General features: G+C 33.8%; 1 protein-coding gene across 1 annotated transcript in view; it reads right to left on the reverse strand.

Moving 5' to 3' along the window:
* Positions 1–20,927, reverse strand: part of COL24A1 (collagen type XXIV alpha 1 chain) — a gene marked incomplete at both ends in the record, with an annotated part of 326,813 nt that overhangs the window by 227,227 nt on the left and 78,659 nt on the right. Inside the window, 3 exons of the mRNA XM_080692101.1 lie at positions 5,441–5,485; positions 8,015–8,068; positions 20,142–20,186. Coding sequence (XP_080548227.1) covers positions 5,441–5,485; positions 8,015–8,068; positions 20,142–20,186 — 144 coding nt within the window. The remainder of the gene's footprint in view (positions 1–5,440; positions 5,486–8,014; positions 8,069–20,141; positions 20,187–20,927) is intronic.

A 20,927-nucleotide genomic window follows, 5' to 3' on the forward strand; every position in this document is an offset into this window, starting at 1 on the left:
TCTCTTACCACCTCTCTGTCCTGGCTTTCATATCATTCTTTATTGTGGAAGACAGAGTAGATTCAAACTTCTCTTCTATGATTTCCAAATATGAGAGAGAGAGAGAGAGAGAGAGAGAGAGAGAGAGAGAGAGAGAGTGTGTGTGTGTGTGTGTGTGTGTGTGTGTGTGTGTGTTCTTGTGAGGCTTCATTTACAAAACCATCCCCTGGAACAGAGAGAGGTTCTCAAGCTTTGGCATACATTAGACTTATCTGGAGAGCTTATTAAAGCAGGCTGCTGGGCTCCACACCCAGAGCTGACAACATGATACTATACTTAGAAGACCCAACAAACTCAACCAAAAGGTTTATAGAACTGCTCAACAAATTTAGCAAAGTGTTTGGATACAAAATCAATCTTAAAAAAAATCAGAAGCTTCTCTGTATACCAACCATAAATCCACTGAAAGAGAAATCCAGAAAACACTTCTACTCAGGATATCACACAAAAGAATAAAATACTTATGAATCAACTTAACCAAGGAGGTAAAAGACCTCTACAAAGAGAATTATAAAACATTGAAAAAAGAAATCAAAAAAGACCTTAGAAGATGGAAAGTTCATGGATAGGCAAAATAAACATCATCAAAATGGCCATACTTCCAAAAGTAGTCTACAGATTCAGTGCAATACCCATTAAATTGCCAAGGTAATTTCTCAAAGACATAGAAAAATCAGTTCTTAATTCATTTGGGACAACAATTAAAGAACTTTAAATTTTCATTTGTAGCCAGGCATGGTGGCATGTGCCTGTAGTCTGAGCCTCTCTGGAGAATAAGACAGGAGGATTGCTTGTGCCCAAGAGTTCAAGGCTAGCCTGGGCAACATAATAAACCGCCAACTCAAAAAAAGAAATGTATTTGTAAAATACTAATAACTTTGCCTTTCTTAGTTAAAATTCGTGTTTCTTAGGCTAGGATCCCAGGGCAACATAATAAACCGCCAACTCAAAAAAAGAAATGTATTTGTAAAATACTAATAACTTTGCCTTTCTTAGTTAAAATTCGTGTTTCTTAGGCTAGGATCCCAGGCTCTCTCTATCTCACTTCTACTAACTCTTCCACTTTCCTTCCCTTGCTTTTGTTCTCCCTCATCTCCCTTCTCCAAATCCCATTTTCTCCCTACAATGAATGGTTTTCTGTTCTCTTAGCATTCTCTTCCTTATCACCTGCTCCTCTGAGGCTTTGAAGATTTCATTACTAGCATACCCTTGTACTATGCTATGCTCTATGCTACTTAGGACATCCCACTGTACCCCAGCACCACCCATCTTTCTAATCTATGCATTCTGTGGGAGCACATTTCATTTATTTTTTATTTACCAGAGGCAACATAATAACTGGCACATAGTATTTTGAAAAGAGAGGGAGGAATTAACACTGAAGGAATTGATTAACTTAAGAAACAAAAATTAAAACAGTGATTTATAGAGTTCTACCTCCCCACATAACAGAGGCTTTATAATAGTCTACATTTATATAACACAAACTTGAGAATGGAAAATGTGACATCTTTACTTTTGGATGAGTTGCAAAGTCTGTGAAATGTAACTAAGACAAATTACTTTCAACATGTTAAATCCTGAAATATATGGGGCTTTTAGGAGCAAGGGTAATACTTTCCAACTTAATAAATATGCAGTAACACATCATTGCTTGTAATTTTAAATTGTGTCAATAGGAAACAATAATTCTTATGATTACAGTGGCCAGTTGATTCAAAGTTCATAGCTTTAAAGTGTATTAAAGATTTAAAAAACACAATAAACATTTGTTCAGAAATTATACAGAAATAATTCAGATAAATATAGAAAGAAATATCTTATAAACAAGCCTTTCCTTGTTTTGCCACAGACAATATTCTGAAAATTTTCTTCAGTAAATATATCACTGTATTTAATCTGGCATTTTCAAATGAAACTACTACAATATCTTATTTTACTTTTTAGTGACTCTAAAAAAATCATAAAATAAGTATTAGGAGGTATCAAAACACATGTATGAAGAATTATATGGTATATCACAAGTGGTATGGAAAATCATGTCCTGACAACAAACTGTGGCCTTCTGAAAGCAATCTATTATAGCTTAAGAATGGTAATCATCAAGAAGGCAAGCAGTAAATGCTGGTGAGAATGTGGGGGAAATAGGAAGTCTTCTACACTGTTGGTGAGACTGTAAATTAGTGCAGCTGCTATGGAGATCAGTGTGGAGGTTCCCTAGAAAAGTGGTAATGGGTCCACCATATGACCCAGCTATACCACTCCTGGCTATCTTTCCAAAGTGACAGAATCAGAATTTTATAGTAATACATGCATAGCCATGTTTACAGCAGATCAATAACAACAGCCAAATTATGGAACCAATCCAGGTGTTCGTCAACAGATGAATGGATCACAAATGAGACATACACACAGTGAAATTCTACTCAGCAATAAATAAGAACAAAATTATATCATTTGCAGAAAAATAGATGGGCCTGAAGAACATTATGCTAAGTGAGATTAGCCAGTCGCAGAAAGTGAAGGGCCATATCTTTTATATGTGGAAGCTAGCAAATAATTGAGATATAAGAGGGATTTTAGATACTGGAAGAGTAGCCCCAGTAGTGTAGATGAAGTTCTTTTTTGAGAATCTCTTCCCATCAACTGAAGGATAAAAGGAAAAGAGAAAGTATAAGAAAGCTAGATATTTTTAACTGAGTCTATTATGTACAAGGCACTGTGCTAGGACTTTTTTTTTTTTTTTTTTTTGGTGGTACAGGGGGTGGAACCCAGAGGCTTTATTCCTCTGAGCTATACTCCAAGACCTATTTTTTATATAATTTATTTGGAAATAGGGTCTCATTAAGCTGCTGAGAGCCTCACTAAGTATCTGAGGCTGGCTTTGAACCTGTGCAATCCTCCTGTCTCAGCCTCCCAAGCGCAGGGATTACAAATGTGCACCACTATACCCGGCTGTAAGAATCAATTTTTAAAGAAGTATTTATATGAGATGATAGATATAATAATCGGCTTCATTATACTTGCTATTTACTCTCTATACCTATCCCATAACATTGCTTTAAAACTCAAACATACTCAATACAATCTATTTTTAAAAAGTCAAACAAAAATAAAAAGAAGCAGAAAAGTAGAGGTAGAGTGCTTCAGTATACAATCATGCAAAGGCTCTGCAGTAAGGGTGCTACTGAAAAAGAAATAACTTTGCTAACATACAAGGAGTATGTGGTCAAGATACAGATAGGAACCAAAGTGGGCTGGACACCTCAGGCTATGTTAAGAATTTTGTACCTAAGCCAGGCGTGGTGGCACATGCTTGTAATCCCAGAATTTGGGAGGTGGAGACAGGAGGATCCAAGTTTGTGGGCAGCCTCAGCTACTTAGTGAGGCCCTTTGCAATTCAGTGAGACCCTGTTTCAAAATAAATATAAAACTAGGGCTGGGGGTGTCACCCAGAGGTAGAATGCCTTGGGTTCCATCCCCAGTACCACACACACACACACACAAGAATTTTGGACCTAATAATAAGAGTAATTACAGATGCCTTTTAGCTAATCACCTTAACATTAATACATTAATCTAAGAATTATAAAGAGCATCTTTGAATATAACTCCCTTCAGTTATTTTTTTCTCTTCCCATTGACAAGATCTAAGTTATCTATATTCTAAGTTCTCAGATAACCAGAAAATTGGTCCTTTACAGAGAGCTTCTAAAAAAAAAAAAACCCTAAAATTTCACAAGATAGACAATATACATTTTAAAGTAGAATATGTTTTAAGAAAGTGATATCCCGAAATAGAAGTTTGGTCTTTGGATCTAGGTCATATGTCAAATCTAGGCTCATGTACCTATAACTTAAGTGGTCCTGGTTTATTCAAAGAATAAAATGGCATAACAATTGTGGCTAGCATGTAGAAAATCCCAAGATGTGTGAGATATTATTGCTACGTTTTAATTACTACTCCTTCTAATATTATTATCATATAAAAGAAAGGTTTAAATGTCTTAGACACACTTAGGCTCCTTGACTCCAAATCCCATCCTCCTATCATTCCAAGATGGCGAGTTAAAACCTGTTAGGCTGACTTCAATTTGCCATAGTTCTCATAACTAAGCTCCTTGATTATTTCTTTGGAGAAAGAATATTAAAATGATTAAAAAGAATAAACCTGTGTCCAAATTTAGGCTAAATATATTGTGGCTATAATGTATGGTATAAAATTCTGAAGGTTTAATTACTCACTTCATTAAGTGAAAGCAAGGGCTAAATTAAATTTTAAGGAAAATCTTACCTATGCTACTGGTCATATCCTACTTTTGTATAGATACAGGTAGTTTACTTTTAAGATTCTCTCTTTTTATTTTTTGCATACTGGGAATGGAACCCAGGGGCATTCTACCTCTGAGCTACATCCCCAGCCCTATTTTTTATTCTTTATTTTGAAACAGTGTCTTACTAAGTTGCAAAGGACCTCAGTAAGTAGTAGCTGAGGCTGTCCATGAACTGCGACCCTCCTGTCTCAGTCTCTCAAACGCTGGGATTATAAGCGTGAGCTACCACGCCCGGCTTAAGATTCTCTTTATATTAGGCTACTTATGCTTTATAATTGTATGTCATTCCTACCTCTAGTTCAATTAAATTCTAATGCACGTGGCTATACATTTATATAAAATACCTAATTTATATCCTGTCACGAATAATTTCTCTCCGGTTGGCTGAGATAAATATATTTATGAACTTACACTATATGTAGCAGTCTGCTAACTCTAATAAATAATATGAATTTTATCGAAAAGCTTCTATTTAAACTACATTGTTTTGGACTCCATAGTTTTAATTTTGCTGACCTGTGCTTTTGAAAAAATATTGTATAAAGACTGGCTATGTGGGCAAATAGTCACCTGTACTTTTTAGTATACTAAATCAATTAGGTTTAAAATGTTTGAGGCCACTAGTGAAGTTCTAGTTCTTATCTTTATTGACTATTTTCCTACCACTTATTCAGTTTTATTCCATGAAGTCTATAGTTAACTATGCATTTTTGTTCAAGAGTACCGATCTCCAAATTGAATGGTATAGAAGATTATTTCAATGAAAAGAAGTAGCTGTTTTAGGTCTTATATTTTTGAGAAAACTGAATCCGGACTAAGATCCTCTAATATTAAAGGTATAAATACACACACACACACATATATATACAAATATATAGAAAAATATTACTTTAGCTCATCATAAAACATGATTATTTTGGCTTATATTACTGGTTTAATTTTCAGATCTGGTTAATATCCAAATGACATTAAAACATTTCATATCTTTAAGGGTTTAAGATACATATAACAATGCAAATTATATAATAAAATATTTCACCATATTGAAAATATTTAGTGATACTCACTCTAAGCCCAGGAAATCCCGGAGGACCAATGCCACCTACATGTCCCTGTTGTAAAAGAAATGAACATGATTTATTAATTGTGATTCCAAACTATTCAGAGTATTTTCTAGAGATGAAGACAAAAATTTCTAATAAAGAATGTATCAGAGCTGGGCATGGTGGCGCACGCTTGTAATTCCCGCGCTTGGGAGGCGGAGACAGGAGGATCACGCAGGTTTGTAGTCAGCCTCGCTGGCTTAAGAGACCCTGTTTCCAAATAAATAAAAAAAGGTCTGGGAGTGTAGCCCGGATGGAAAAGGGCTTCCAGGAACCCCAGTACGACCAAAAAAAAAAAAAAAAAAAAAAAGAATATATCATATTTATTTTTTTTTTACTACAATAACTTCTTCAATTTCCTTACTCTTTTGCATCTTCCTGAGAAGTGCAAATCTTTGGAGGCAATTTTATGTTCTTCAAAAGTGTCCTTGGGCCAGGTGTGGTGGCGCACACCTGTAATCCCAGTACTTGGAAAACCGAGACAGGAGAATCACAGGTTTGCAGCTAGCCTTAGCAACTTCACAAGGCTGTCTATGATTTAATGACACTTTATTTAAAAATAAAAAACAAAGTAGGCTGAGAGTATAGCTCAGAGACAGAATGTTCCTGGGTTCAATTCCCAGCACCACAAAAAACAAAAACAACAGAACCTGTTCTTGGTTCTATGCTTTTGGATACAAAGACCATCACCTAGCATAGGGTATAACATTCTCTATGCACTCAATAAAGGAAGTAAATACCATCAGTAATCAATATTATAGACATAAGTAGTCTACATATTGTATGAAAAGACAGGTGGTCAACATATTGGATTATAAAAAATGTGGTTTAAAATATCACCTCTTTTGAAGTACATTATTTAAAATTCCTTAACTTTATTTTTCTTATTTATAAAACAAATAATTATTGTTTTTATTGTTATAAAAACTATAATATGTCACTGTTGCATTATTTACATGGTCTAAGGTACCTTCCCCCACTTTTTGGCATTTTGAATTATTTTGAAACAAAGATACAGTATAAATCATAGAATTATAAACCAATGAGCTAAAATATAAAGTTTATTTTTGTATTTAAAGACTCAAAATGCTCTCCAAAAAGCATTATGATATATTTTAAATAGAGATCCAAAAAGAAAGTTTTAAATATTATAAGAGTTCAATCCTAATAGACTTCCTGTAAACATAATTGACAAAAAATTAAATAAGATGGCTTAATACTAGGAATGCATGTATGTAAATGGTATCTTTAAAAAGCCTAATAACGCTTACTTTGTTATGCTGGAAATGGGAAGCTTCCAGGGAACACAGGCCAGAAAAAGATGGTATATATCCCATCAAAAATCACCCAAGTTCTTAACTTATTTTCCAATCAGTTCTACTCTTATCTGCCATGACTTGCAACAACCTTGAATAAATTCACTAATTAGCTAACATGGCTGTAATTTATAAAGATAATTTAAAAAGAAACTATTTTCAAACTCTTACTGATGAGGTTTCACCTATGTTTAAATATAGGAACTATTCTTAATTTAGGCTATATGAAAGTTTTTGATCAATTATAATTCACTTTAAAATCTTCTAAAAGAATGGCCAGGCGTGGTGACACATATTTGTAATCCCAGCATTTGGGAGGCCAAGACTGGAGGATCATGGTTCATGGACAGCCTCAGCTGTCCAAAAATAAAAAGTCTAAAAAATAGGGCAGGAGTTGTAGCTCTGTACAATGCCCCTGGGTTCCATCTCCGGTATCCAAAAAAAAAAAAAAAAAATTCCTATGAAAGAATATGTGAGCTGGGCATGGTGGTGCACACTTGTAATCCCAGCATTCGGGAGGCTTGAGACAAGGATCGTGGTTTGCAGACAGCCTTAGCTACTTAGTGAGGAGGTCCTTTGCAACTCAGCGAGACCCTGTTTCAAAATAAAGAATAAAAAATAGGGCTGGGGGTAAAGCTTGGAGGTAGAATGCCCCTGGGTTTCATCCATCCCCAGTACTGAAAAAAAAAAAAATAGGTGTATGTTATAGATTGGAGGATTCGCTATGTGATGCTCTTACCCAGTGTTATAAAAGAACAACCCACCATGATTCTTTAATAATATCATAAAGCTAACTTTAGAATGGTAACTCTTCCAGTTTGCACACTGACACCTGAATAACCCCAAAGTAGGAGACGTCTTTATAAAACACTAAGTAAGGAAGATACAAGACAGGCTTGAGCACACATTTTTTTACATGAGGCTTGTTAGTGCCATCATGTATAAAAAATCAGTATTGTGATTACATTTTTAAAATATTTTACTTAAGCAGTCACACTTAACATGATAAAAAATAATTGATTTTAGTGACTGTCATGATAGAGCTTTTCCAAAATATTTTTGGCTTAATTCTCATGTTGAAAAATGACAAATTAGAGTGGATACAGTGGTATGGAAACTGGCGATGGTGTTTATTCACAAATATGATAAAGAGAATACCAAGTAGAGTCACTAAGTAATAATGATGTTAGGATACAAGGTTGGACCACTACAACATACTCACAGGACTGCCATCAAGACCAGTAGGACCTCTATCTCCAAAGTCACCTGGAAAACCCTGGTACACAGAAAATGATAGTACACCATTAAACCCAAAATATATAAACTCATTTTTACTGTGTTTCCAATAAAGACTTTCATAGAAGAACATATTTATTTTCTAATCTCTAAATTGTAGTGCAATCCTTCTTTGCATTACATTTCACTCCAATATTTATCTTCATATTTAATAAAAATTATTTTATGTCATATTATATATACAGAAAGCTAAGTTGGAGAAGATAGAAATTTGTTCATCATTACATAAAGACTTATTGATCAAGGAAAAAACTAACCAAGATTTCTGGATGGCCAATTCTTTAGCTATCTCTGCTATTTCACATTATTCCTATTCCTACATCACAGAATGAACTCTTATTAAGTACTTAACCATGTGCTAAGGGCTTTATACATAATATTACACATACACATATCATTTCATCTCCACAACAGGTCTACTCAGTGGGTACTCACATCCTCACTTTGTAGTTGAGGAAATTAAAGAACAGAGAAGTTAAGTCACTTGCACGAGGGTAGACCTCTAGAAATGGGCGGGACTGAGAGATGAGTAGAAATCATGTGATCCCAAAGTCTAAGCTCATCCTGCAGTGCTACACTGAATACTCTACCTCATCATTCCAGGATACAACATGCAAAAGCAAAAAATGCATTAAGTACAGTATTTATAGGAAAAAATACACAACACTGCATTGCTACTGAAAATGAAGGCTTCCCAAACACCTGAGAATTCTACATTTAAGATTATGAGGGATTGTAAAGAAACCAACTTTATCATTATAAATTCTAGTGCCAACAATCTGGTCATGGTGGTCCACGTCTATATATCCTAGCACTTGGGAGGCTGAGGCAGGTTAGAGCACAGTCTTAGCAACTTAGTGAGCAACGTAGCAACTTTATTTCAAAATGAAAATTAAAAAAGGCTACAGATGTAGCTCAGAGGTGGAATGCCCCTGATTCCAAGCCTCAGTATCCCTTCCTCCAAAAAAATTCTATTGCAAAAAACTCAAAACTCAGCTACTTTTACTTAATACAGATTTATTTCTAAAGATTTACCATTGGATTTTTCAACTTTAAAGCGTATTTTTAAGAAGGCTACTTTATAAAATAGTTTGTAAGAGTTCCTGTTATAAACATTTCAATAACAGTCATTTAAAAACTCTTAAGAATAACAAAGATATATGCACATTACTCAATTCTTATAGTTCATTTACTTAGACATGCCAGTAAATTGTATGTTTAGCAAATTGCCAAAAATCTTTGGTTTTCTAATACAAATGTTAACTGGTTAAGTGCAAAAGATAGTTTAAGAAAAAGAAAAATAAAGTAGATGACGTTTCTAAAACAGTATCAACAACATATATAAATAGATGGTTTCTGAAAGACAGTTAACTGGTACCAAAAGCACAGTTTCTCTCTGTCTTCAAAAGATAATGTAAAAAACATCTGTATAGTTGAACATATTGTAGCCATACCCCTTTCAAAGTCAGTGAAAGTTCAAGCAGGCACACAACTGCTTTCATTGTCCTTGGAAGTCAAATTCTGTTGTCAACAACCTTACAAATCTGAAATACATCATTCTATCAAGTATGAACTAATATGGATATTTAAAAGTATTTATGATGCACAGCTAATGAAAAAGAAGAGAAAAAGTATTGTAATAAATCTGAAACATTAGAGATGACTGATCTTTTTTTTTCTTTTTTTTTTAAGATAGACCGTCAGTAGCTTTTCCAGAAACTTGAGAGAAATAATTAAGAATGGGGGCTAATGACATGATTCCATTAATATGAAATGTCCAGAATAGACAGGTCCATAGAGATACACAGTAGATTAGTAGTTGCTTAGGGCTGGTGATGTAAGGAGAGTAATGGAGGGTGACTGCTAATGAGTCCTGGATTTCTTTCAGGGGTAATGAAATCACTCTAAAGTTCAAGGATGACCACACAACTTTGTGAGTATCCTAAAAACCATTCTACTAAATTATATACTTTAAAAGGTAAATTTTATGGTATGTTAATTACATCTCTATAAGGTTGTTCTTTATAAAAACAAAAAATATATCTCTATAAGGTTGTTCTTTATGAAAAAAAGATCAGGACTATCAAAAACATTTTTAGAGACTCTGAGGACTGCATAATGGATGTACTATTTGGGACTAAATGCCTTCCCCACCTCAACCAGTTGTAGGGATTTTTCTCTGGCTGCCTTCCCACAACTGAAATGTGTGGTCAGTTCTTCACTTATTATAAAACCTGTACTTTCTACAGCTAACCTAACAATGAATACTGCTTGTTTTTCTGGTAGTTCAACATATACAAAAAGTATTGGTTGTCCATCTTGACTTTGACCCTGAAACAATTTAGGTGAATTGAGTAATATCTACTCTACTATTTTTTTATGTATTATGACTCTTTTCAGATTACTACCCATTAAACATTTCATTTATTTATTTATTTTGGTGGTACTGGGGTTCCTGGAAACCCTTCTACCTCAGGGCTACACTCCCAGACCTATTTTATATTTTTATATGGAAATAGGGTCTCTTAAGCCAGCACGGCTGGATTTGAACCGCATGATCCTCCTGTCTCCGCCTCCCAAGCACGGGGATTACAAGCGTGCGCCACCACACACAGCTAAACATTTCATTTCTTTTTAATTCTCTGTTTAAGATAGAAATAACTTTATTTTAAATTCTATTTATCAATCATTGTATCAATTTTGAAATATCTTTAATAAATCCAGACACTTTTTGTGTTCTTAAATATTGTATACTTAATGCCACAAGAGCACCATTATACATGGCTATATATTAAACACATAACATATATGTTATATAATATACATTAATATATTATGTATATATATATACATATATACATATATACATATATATATATATAAAATTTTTTTTTGGTGGTACTAGGGATGGAACTCAGGGGCCTTCTACCTCCGGGCTATACTCCCAGACCTATTTTATATTTTTTATTTGGAAACAGGGTCTCTTAAGCCATTGGAGGCTGGCTTCAAACCTGCACAGTCATGTCTCAGCCTCCCAAGCACGGGGATTACAAGCGTGCACCACTACGCCCGGCTCACTATTTTAAAAGAGCCGATATAATGTTTTATATCATTACATATTTAATTGTATTTTATGCTTATAATATTTATCATATATCAAGAGAAATGGAACACTGATTAAACTTAGTAGTTAAAACCTTAGAGAATGTATAATGTTTCATTTACAAATTTTATCATATTTAATACTCAATATAAGTCTATGCACATAGAATATTAAGTAGGTTACCTCTGAAGATTTTTCTACTGCTATTTTCTACTGCAAGTCCTAATTAGTGAGTATGACATTAATTATTTACATTTACCCTTTAAAATCTAAAATAATCTTATTTAATATTTATGTTTTAAAAAATTTTATCATTCTAGCATTCCATGTCCAACTAACTGATTGCCAATGTAAACAAATTTTTACCATATTTTATAAATTTTGTGTCTATACCTAGATAAATTCAAATTTAAGAATGAAATGAATTGTTTAATACAAAATATTTCTCAGTTTCCATGTGCAACGAAAGTATATATCAAACTCATGCTATTACCTCTGAAATCATAAATTGGAACAAAGAAAATTTCAGGGAAATAGAAACTTTAATACTCAATATTTCCTATTAATTCCATCTTGCAGAACTCTACTGCATTTACATGAAGGGAAAATTAGGTAATGGATTTATCTTCCCTCTTACCTAAGTATTTCTACTGCCTGATCAAATCTTGACCACTCTCTTAATGCAGGTCACTTTCCATTGTGAGTAATGATACTACCTGTGCACCTTCATGACATTTAGAGTTGAGGATATAGGCAAAAGAGAGATGTGTCTAATTTCTGAGGCCTAAAATAATAACAACAATAATAATCATTATTATTATTGTTATTATTATTTTGCAGTACTGGGGCTATTCTATATCTGAGCTACACCTCCAGTCCTATTTTTAAGTCTTTACTTTTGAAACAGCATCTAAGTTGCGGAGGGTCTCACTAAGTAGCCGAGGCTGGCCAACAACCTGTGATCTACCTGTCTCAGCCTCCATGCCCAGCTGCCTCAGTGATGGACCCCAGTGATTTCTGCTTCCTGGTACCCATGCTGTTCTATTCATGCTCCCACTTTGAATCAGTGCTGACCTATGTGACCCACAGACTACAGAAGTGACAGCGTGATTTCTGAGCTCTATCCAAAAAGGCATTACAGCTTCCACCTTGTGCTCATGGAGCATTCCTTGAGGGAAGCCAAAGACACGTTTTGAAGACACGCAAGCCAGCAGCTAGTTCCATCTCACCCAGCCAATAAGTAATCCACCTTAAAAGTAGATTCTCCAGCCCTGGTCAAGCCTTCATATGACTACAGTTCCAGCTCAAAATCTTGATTATAACCTCATGAATTAGAATTACCCTATAAGCCACTAATTCCTGATCCATGGAAACTACACAATATAGTACATATATTTGTTGCTGTTTTTTACCACTAACTTGGAGTAGTTTGTTATATAGCAATAGGTAACTAATACATGGTAACAAGAATGGATGTCTAAATTATAGGACACACTATGCTACTGTTAAATGCTAGACCCTGCATTTATTGTATTTGTTTTGTGATATACAGGACCCTCTAAAATGGAGAGATCAAAGCAAGTTTCTCTCTTGGTTAGGTCTAATGATGGTACTGTTATCAAATACGATAGTTATCAATCCCTGAGTCCAAAAGAAATCTATCATACTTTGTAAGCCTGAGTACATATATACATATGTGTGTGTGTGTGTATGCATGTGTATGACAATATTTTAGGTCACTTATAAATACTATGTTGTTAGTATATTTAAATATCTTTAACAATAGAACATTTCTTTGTCAGGGTTTGTAGTGAAAGGATTATTTTCTTAGCTTAACAAAGAAGTTAAAAAAATAATACTTATAAGGACTGGTGTGGTGGCGCATGCTTGTAATCCCTGTGCTTGGGAGGCAGAGACAGGAGGATCGCGCAGGTTTGAAGCCAGCTGTGCTGGCTTAAGAGACCCTGTTTCCAAAAATTAAAAAGTATAAAATAAGTCTTGGAGTGTAGCCCAGAGGTAAAAGGGCTTCCAGGAACCCCAGTACCACCACCATAATCATCATCATCATCATCATCCTTATAAAGTATGAGGACTGAAAGAACCATCAAATGTTTACAGAATTTTTAAAAATAAAAGCAATCCAAAATTCTACTGTAGAACATACTTTTCTTTCTAGAGTCAGATTTTTAAAATACCATTTTCAATCTAAAGTAAAGATAAATAAAATTTATCACTAAATAGTGAAAAGAACAAAAGATAACATTTTATAAGTAAAAACATACTAAACAAGCATTATTGCTATTGACAGAAACATATCTTTTTCCAAGATGAAACAATGAAAAGAGATCAGACTAACTTGTTTAGGGTTAGAAAGACTAAAATGAAACCCAGAATTACCTCTAAGCCTTCTACACAGGAACACACATTACCAAGGAATACTGGTATTTTAAAATCCTTCCAAAGTGACATAGGATCCCTGTGGGTGATCTCATTAACTCCAGTCTCTGCCTCTGTCTTTTCCTCAAGCTAGAACAAACTGGTCCATACTTTGAAAGTCAAGTCTGTTCCCATAGTTGAGACTAATCCTAAACTTCAGTAGAAATTTTAAGTAGTTCTAGCCCAGTTCTTGGAGACTTAGCATCATGGGGGCCTAGCTAACCTGGGCCTGCATTCTTACATTCAAGTTCCTGCCTGTTCCTAAAGACTAGTTGTCTCCTTGTACTCCAGTTCTGAAAACTAGAATATGCCCTTTTCTTTTCTCCAAAACCCAAATTTGGTGCATAGCTTATCCCAATCTTTTCATTTTCCCTTGAAGAGAAATAATACAATCCCTAAGGCCAAGGTAGGCCCAACTGCCATATATTCACTCCTAGCTCTGATTCTGATCATCTACAAGGCTCTCTTCTCCTTAGGTTTTCCCATAGGTCATATACCCTACAAACAGCGACCTGTTTATCCTCAGTGCCTACTAAAACCTTGTGGGTGGGTTTAATTCAAATCTTGGAATCTTCTATTCCTTTTGTCAAAACACAGTCAAATAAAGCTACTACATGACAATTTTCCACGACACTCTAGAAGACAGTAGTGCTTTTTTATGATGCAATTAACTGCAACTTTTCTCTGAAACAAAGAAAACAGTCTCTAAATCCTCCATTAAATGTATATATAGGAAACCCTACTGAGCAATATGTATTTAAAGCTGTCTGGGGCTAAGGATAGACACTAATAACAGACGTCAAATGGAAGGATCTTATATTCTGAAATTTGAACACTGGTGTAGGAAGCAAACATACAGTTTGCTTCAAATAGACTCTTCCAACAGAAAGATATATGAGAAAGAGGAGGAGGCACTCCTTTTTATAGTTCACAAAGTAAACATCTCTGAAGTCTGGGTGCCTTAGGATGTTATTTTGCGTACCATTATAAGACTGTGATATTTCTGTCTTCATAGGAAGAAAATTGAGTACTATTTTGCTCTGTGGCCTTTTTAAATGCAATTAAAAAATTTCCTGACTCTAACATTACATATTGAAGTTCAGAAACTTTGTACAAAAAAAGAAAGCTACTTGGAATTAGGTATAAAATATGAAATCTGCATACATACAAATATTTTCTTCTGGCATCTTCTATTTTTCTTAAACAGCATTATTCTTTTCTATTATGAATCAGCTGCTGATTTATGCTTTTAAAGAATCTGGCTTGTATCAGAAATGCTCCAAGAAGCTATGTAAATAATGGCAGTAAAATATGTAGGATAGAACAGTAGTGTTATGGTGTTTTAAAGAGTGCTGACCAAAAAAAAATTGTCTACCACCTTGTTTTATCTGAGATTTCTGGAGAATAGACACTAGTTGAACTCACGTTATCCACAGATAGAAAAGGGGATGGGTTACTTGTAGCCTCTTGGGCTTCTCTATCTCTAAAATTTGGCTTTATTGAAGTGATCTACAGTCCAATGATTATCTTTTAATATTAATTTGCAGTAAGGTCCTTGACTCAATTATAACACATAAAGAGGAGAGAGGTAAGAGCTATATATAATAGCTCAAGATTTGAAAGCATGCATTCAGACATAAAGGGTCTAAAATGTAACTGATAACATAAGGTCTTTAAAAATAATTATAGCTATTAGTAAGTAGCTCATACTAAGGTCCTGAAAATGTAGCTTATAAAAGGAAGAAAAAGGTATCTTAGAAACCAAGAAGCAAATGAATGTGAATATTTTTAATATTCTTTGAACGTAAAATAGACCGAATTTCAATCAAAACCAGTTATTTTACTTCAAACAAATGATCCTATCTGCAAAAAGTAACAAAGAAACATTGTATTATAATTATTACCTAAATCTATAAACACTGGATAAAACATATTTTTTAAGAAAAAATTGGGAAGTAAGAGTTAAACAGAAATAACACAAATGTTAAACTTGAAAAAAACAATATGAGGTTAAATAAAAATAACTTCTTAAAAATAGTTACCTCTTGAATAACCAAGACAATGTTATTTTTAAATGTAATCCGTTGAGTAGCATTCATCTATTCATACTATCTAAAAAAGGACACTTCTTATTTGTCAGTCTATAATTTGATTAAAACAAAATGCAGACATCCCTAAGTTGGTGATTGTAGTGATTCACAACAACTTAATTCCACGCTTAGTATTTACTCAGCAAAGTAAGTGATTATTTGGCCAGCAGTATACGCATGTGATTTATAGCAACATCTTCCCAAATCTAAGCTTTGTAATGTTACTAAATCATTGGAAGATTTTGGACAAGAATTTGACTTCTCTGTGTTTCTATGCTATATGTATATATGACATGTAATTAATATTTTTTGCAAGCTATGTCAAACATAGAGCTTTAGTACATAGCAGAGAACCCAATTAAGTAGTCCAAAGAAACTGACTAATATTTAGAAAAGCCTGAGCTCAGATCTTACAGGTTTTTATGCCTACTACCTTCACTATACTGACTATCAAGTGTTTCCTTATCAATTATAGCAATTTAATTTATTATAATGAATTTATTTTATCAATTTCTGGTCTTCTTTCAGAAGTTTAAAACTCTAAGTGTAAAATGTTACATGAAAACTATGCTACTATTGTTCTTTAAATTTTACATATAATAATTGTTTACAACTGAATCATACTCCATGTTTATAAGACCAAATACTTCCATCTACCTAAAATATGAAGGAGGCTGGGCGTGGTGGCACACGCTTGTAATCCCAGCATCTGGGAGGCTGAGACTGGAGGACTGTGGTTCGTGGACAGCCTCAGCTACTTAGTGAGGCCATCCACAACTCAGTGAGACCCCATTTTAAAAAATAAAAAATAGGGCTGGGAATGCAGCTCAGAGGTAGAATGCCCCTGGGGTTCCATCTCCAGTACTCAAAAAAAAAAAAAAAAAAAAAAAGAAGGAAACAAACTAATTTAAAGCCTAGAAATGGTGCTGAGATTGAAGCTCAGTGGGACAATACTTGCCTAGTTATGTAGGCCCCTTTGTTCAATATTCAGCACAAGAATAATAACAATAATAATAATAGCAACAATAATAAAGTTAGAAGTGGAAAAAGGTTGACTAATGGGTACCAGGTGATAAGAGTAAGTTCTTATGGGCTATTATATAGTAGTAGGGTAACTACAGATAATAATAACATATTGCATATTTCAAAAAGCTATGAAAAGGATTTTAAATGCTTTTTAACATACAGAAATGATAAATGTGTGAGGAGATAGAGATGTTTAATCTGTTAAAACATGATAGGGTAGTCTGTATCAAAAGATCATATGGTTCTCCATAAGTATGTACAAATTATGTTTTTGTACTATTAAAAAATCCAGAAAGATTTCTTAAAATAAGTCAATAGGAATGACAGTTATAATGAAGTACATCTTCTAAGATTAATCTTTTAATGACAATAAATAAAATAATATGAGATCCATATTGCATATACTGAAACATCAGCACAAACTTTTATATAACTCTTAAATTGGAAGAAAACTGGAAGTAAGTTTCTGACTTCTGAATAGCCAAACGTTTCTTAGATATGGGTATATTTAGATTTCAGCAATTCCAGGTTTCTGTCATATTCTTTTACATGTTTAAGTATCTGTCATTTTCTTTATGATAACCTTAGTTCTGCTTCTGCATTTGAATATTCACTTCCCATATGACAACAAATAGTACACATAATTTAATAATTACCAAGAGAAAATGGTCATATTCCAAAAAGCTAGTATTTTGCACTTCAAATATGATCAGAAAATCTTTTCCTTTTACTGCTATTAAAATAATAATAAATTACCATGTTTTTCATGGAATTTTAGTGATCTGAGTTGAAATACACATATCCTATGATGCACAATATACGGCTAGTATGTTTGCCCTTAATGTCAAAGTTATTTTATGATTTTATTTGTAGTAAGCAGAAATTATAAGGGAGAGTATTTATACATAGGATATTTTTCTGGAACAGTCTCTGAGGTTAGCTGAGCCATAACTGACTTGTGGCTGTAACTGTATCTTACTCTAAGTACTCATATTTTCCTTATAAGTATTGCCAAATCATTTTGTGGTAAAAATAAGAAAAGTACATATAGCATACATGACATATTACAGTATCAGACAGATTTTTCTATTATAAACATTAAGGAAAATTGGTTACATATGTTTTTCAAATTCTATTTTTCTAAAAAGCTCAATATATTATAAATGTATATATTTTAAAGCAATAAAATTTCACAAATTTGCAACATAATGACTAGAATAAGGAAATAAAGAGCCTAGTAATAATTTCAGTCACTATTTTTCCACAGCTTTCTTGAAGTCTCTGTTTTAATTCCACAGACTCCTGTTGAATTATTTTATAATTCTCTATGGAGTAAGAAACCACAAATTGTGGATACATTTCCTTAGATAATTTTATAAATCATTATGAAGTAGGAAATTAGAAGTTATCTATATCTTTCTGATACCAAGATCGAGTTAATATATCTTAAGACCAGGCATAGTAATAAATGAAAGTGGTGGTTATCTAAGTGATATATAATAAGGGCTTTGAGAAAATATTTGATCTTCTCCTGATTGTCTACAATTCCACCATTGCAGAATAGTTTAAAATTCTGTACACTTTAATTACTAATGGGTACAGTAGCATTTAAGCGTTTGAAGTAATTTATACATTATTAAAAATTATTTTCTTAGTTCAGTTATTAATGACATAATTTGATAAAAAGAGGATGAGAGAAATTAAACAACACAGAATAGAGATAGAAAGAATAAAGAAAGCAAGACTAATTTACTGTCAATTTTAAGAAGGCCCAGGTCTCCTCATTTAGATTAGAAATTTGACATATGTTAAAAATAAGAGATGTATTTCTGTGAGAGTATGTGTATTCGGGATAAAATATAAGAAAATAACATACCCACCTTTTCAAGTATAAATATCTAAGGAATAAGGAAAAGGATTCTGGCTTTCCATTCTCAGGGGCTGTGCTCAACTCTAAGCTTTTAAATTTTAACTACGTGATTTTGAGCAAGAATTTTAACACCCATCTCTATGCCACACTTTCCTCATGTTTATAATGAATATATTAACATCTACATTATCGTGAAGGAATATTACAAGTTTCACAGAATAAAATGTTTTAAAGTTATTTGAATATTTTATAGCAAGTTATAGGTAAACCACTTGTTTCTTACTCTGTAGGGCATATGTTAGACAGCTTTTTATTGCTGTGATAAAAGACCTGAGAAAAACAACTTAGAGGCGGAAAGATTTATTTTGGTTTTCATTTTCATGGCATTCCAGGGCATGTTCCCAGTGATCTACATTCACCAACCAGGCCCCACATCCTATAGTTTCACCACCTCCCAATAGATCATTCAATTATGAACCCAGCAATGGGTTAACCCATTGATAAGACGAGAGACCCCATGATACGGCCATTTCCCAAGCCCCACCTCTGAGCATTGCTGCATCGGGGACCAAACCTTCCACACATGAGCCTCTGGGAAACATTCTAGATCCCAAACAGGGAATGATGAAATTACCCAGTAGGATTCTATTGAATTCAGAAGGAGAGATCAAGAAGGCTATGGGATAGCAGGATTACTGAGCCCTTTGTCTGGACTGTTTTTTATTTGTAAAGTTTTGTCACTTTAAAACAATATGCATTTGAAAACACATGTATTCCATTTTCATTATCATAAAGATTTGATGTGGGTTTACTAAAATTATAGAAACATTGTTATAGAAACTTGATTTTTCTTCCCATAGAGTATAGTGTAGCCCACAATGTCTCACCCTAGAAAAATGTCTATGAGTAGTAACAAAAATAGCACAAATGGAAAGCAGGTGGCTAAAAAAAGAAATATACTAACTCAGCCAGGAGAAGCTGAGGGTTTTCTCAGCATCACAGTCTTCTCCTTTGTTAAAATGTAGGCTACTGGATGAGATCAAAATTTTCTCCCATCTCTGATATTATTATATTACCCAGTAAAATTCATTTCCCTTGATTTTTTAAAAAACCTGAAAATATCAGAAGCTACAGCAAACTAGTCTCTAAGCTACCAACTGAATCAGGCATTTTAGAAAATTTTAGGATGTCTGGTAATATAAGAATGGGCTGAACAGTGCTACCATTAGTGTTTAAGTTGATCATGTGTTTTTGTGACATTTTAGTCCCTTACTATGGCAGATAAGGGTTTGTTCCAATTGTATAGAAAATGGGTTTGAAGTAATATATTAATCTTTAATCTAAAATTTTCATTAAATTCTCAACTATTACATGATGCACTATTAAAGTCACAAAAATTAATATCTGTTGAATGACATGGATTATGGATGGATGATAAGAATGAAAGCAAAAAAATACCACCATATTTTAATAAATAAACACAAAATTATAGTGTTTTATACTCAACCTCAAGAAAGAATCAAGTTACCTGTCTTCCCTTAATACCCTTCTTTCCACGGATCCCAGGAATGCCCTAGAATACAGAATAGTCAAAATTAATATTTGTTAAATGATTGAGTTAGATGCTATAGATTTTTTTCTCAAATATCAACTAATGAAGTAAAAAATAAGTTCACCTGTAAAATAGCTGTAGTATTAAGAAAAGCTTTAATATACTCATTTAACTGAAGCAGCACTCTTTCTTTTTCAAAAGAAATGGCTGGCCGGGCATGGTGGCACACGCTTGTAATCCCCGCGCTTGGGAGGCAGAGACAGGAGGATCACACAGGTTCGAAGCCAGCCACGCGTGCTGGCTTAGGAGACCCTGTTTCCAAATAAAAGTGTAAAAATAGGTCTGGGAGTGTAGCCTGGAGGTAGAAGGTCTTCCAGGAACCCCAGTACCACCAAAAAAAAAAAAAAAGGCTGATTTTATTCAGAAATCTGCCTTATTTACACTTCCAAATGGGATCCTGACATCCTCTTGTGATAGTTTTATCTAGAAGTAGGCACACTACCAACAACTACACAACCACACAAGTGGGAAGGTATTATTTTCCTACCTAAAAGAGAACGCCCTCTTCTCTGCTTTCTCTCTCTGTCTGGATATAAACAGTTAATTTAATCCTTGCACTGGTAAGCTTGTAATTATATGGGAAATCAGTCTTAGGGTAAAGCCAAGTTTAGAAAAGACAAAACAGAGAAAGATCAGATCCCTGTGTTCAAGATCATCTTGTACCTCGATCCCACCTCACCTTTGTATTTCTGTCATGTAAGA

Source organism: Muscardinus avellanarius, assembly GCF_963383645.1.
Source record: "Muscardinus avellanarius genome assembly, chromosome: 3".
Taxonomy (NCBI): Eukaryota; Metazoa; Chordata; class Mammalia; order Rodentia; family Gliridae; genus Muscardinus; species Muscardinus avellanarius.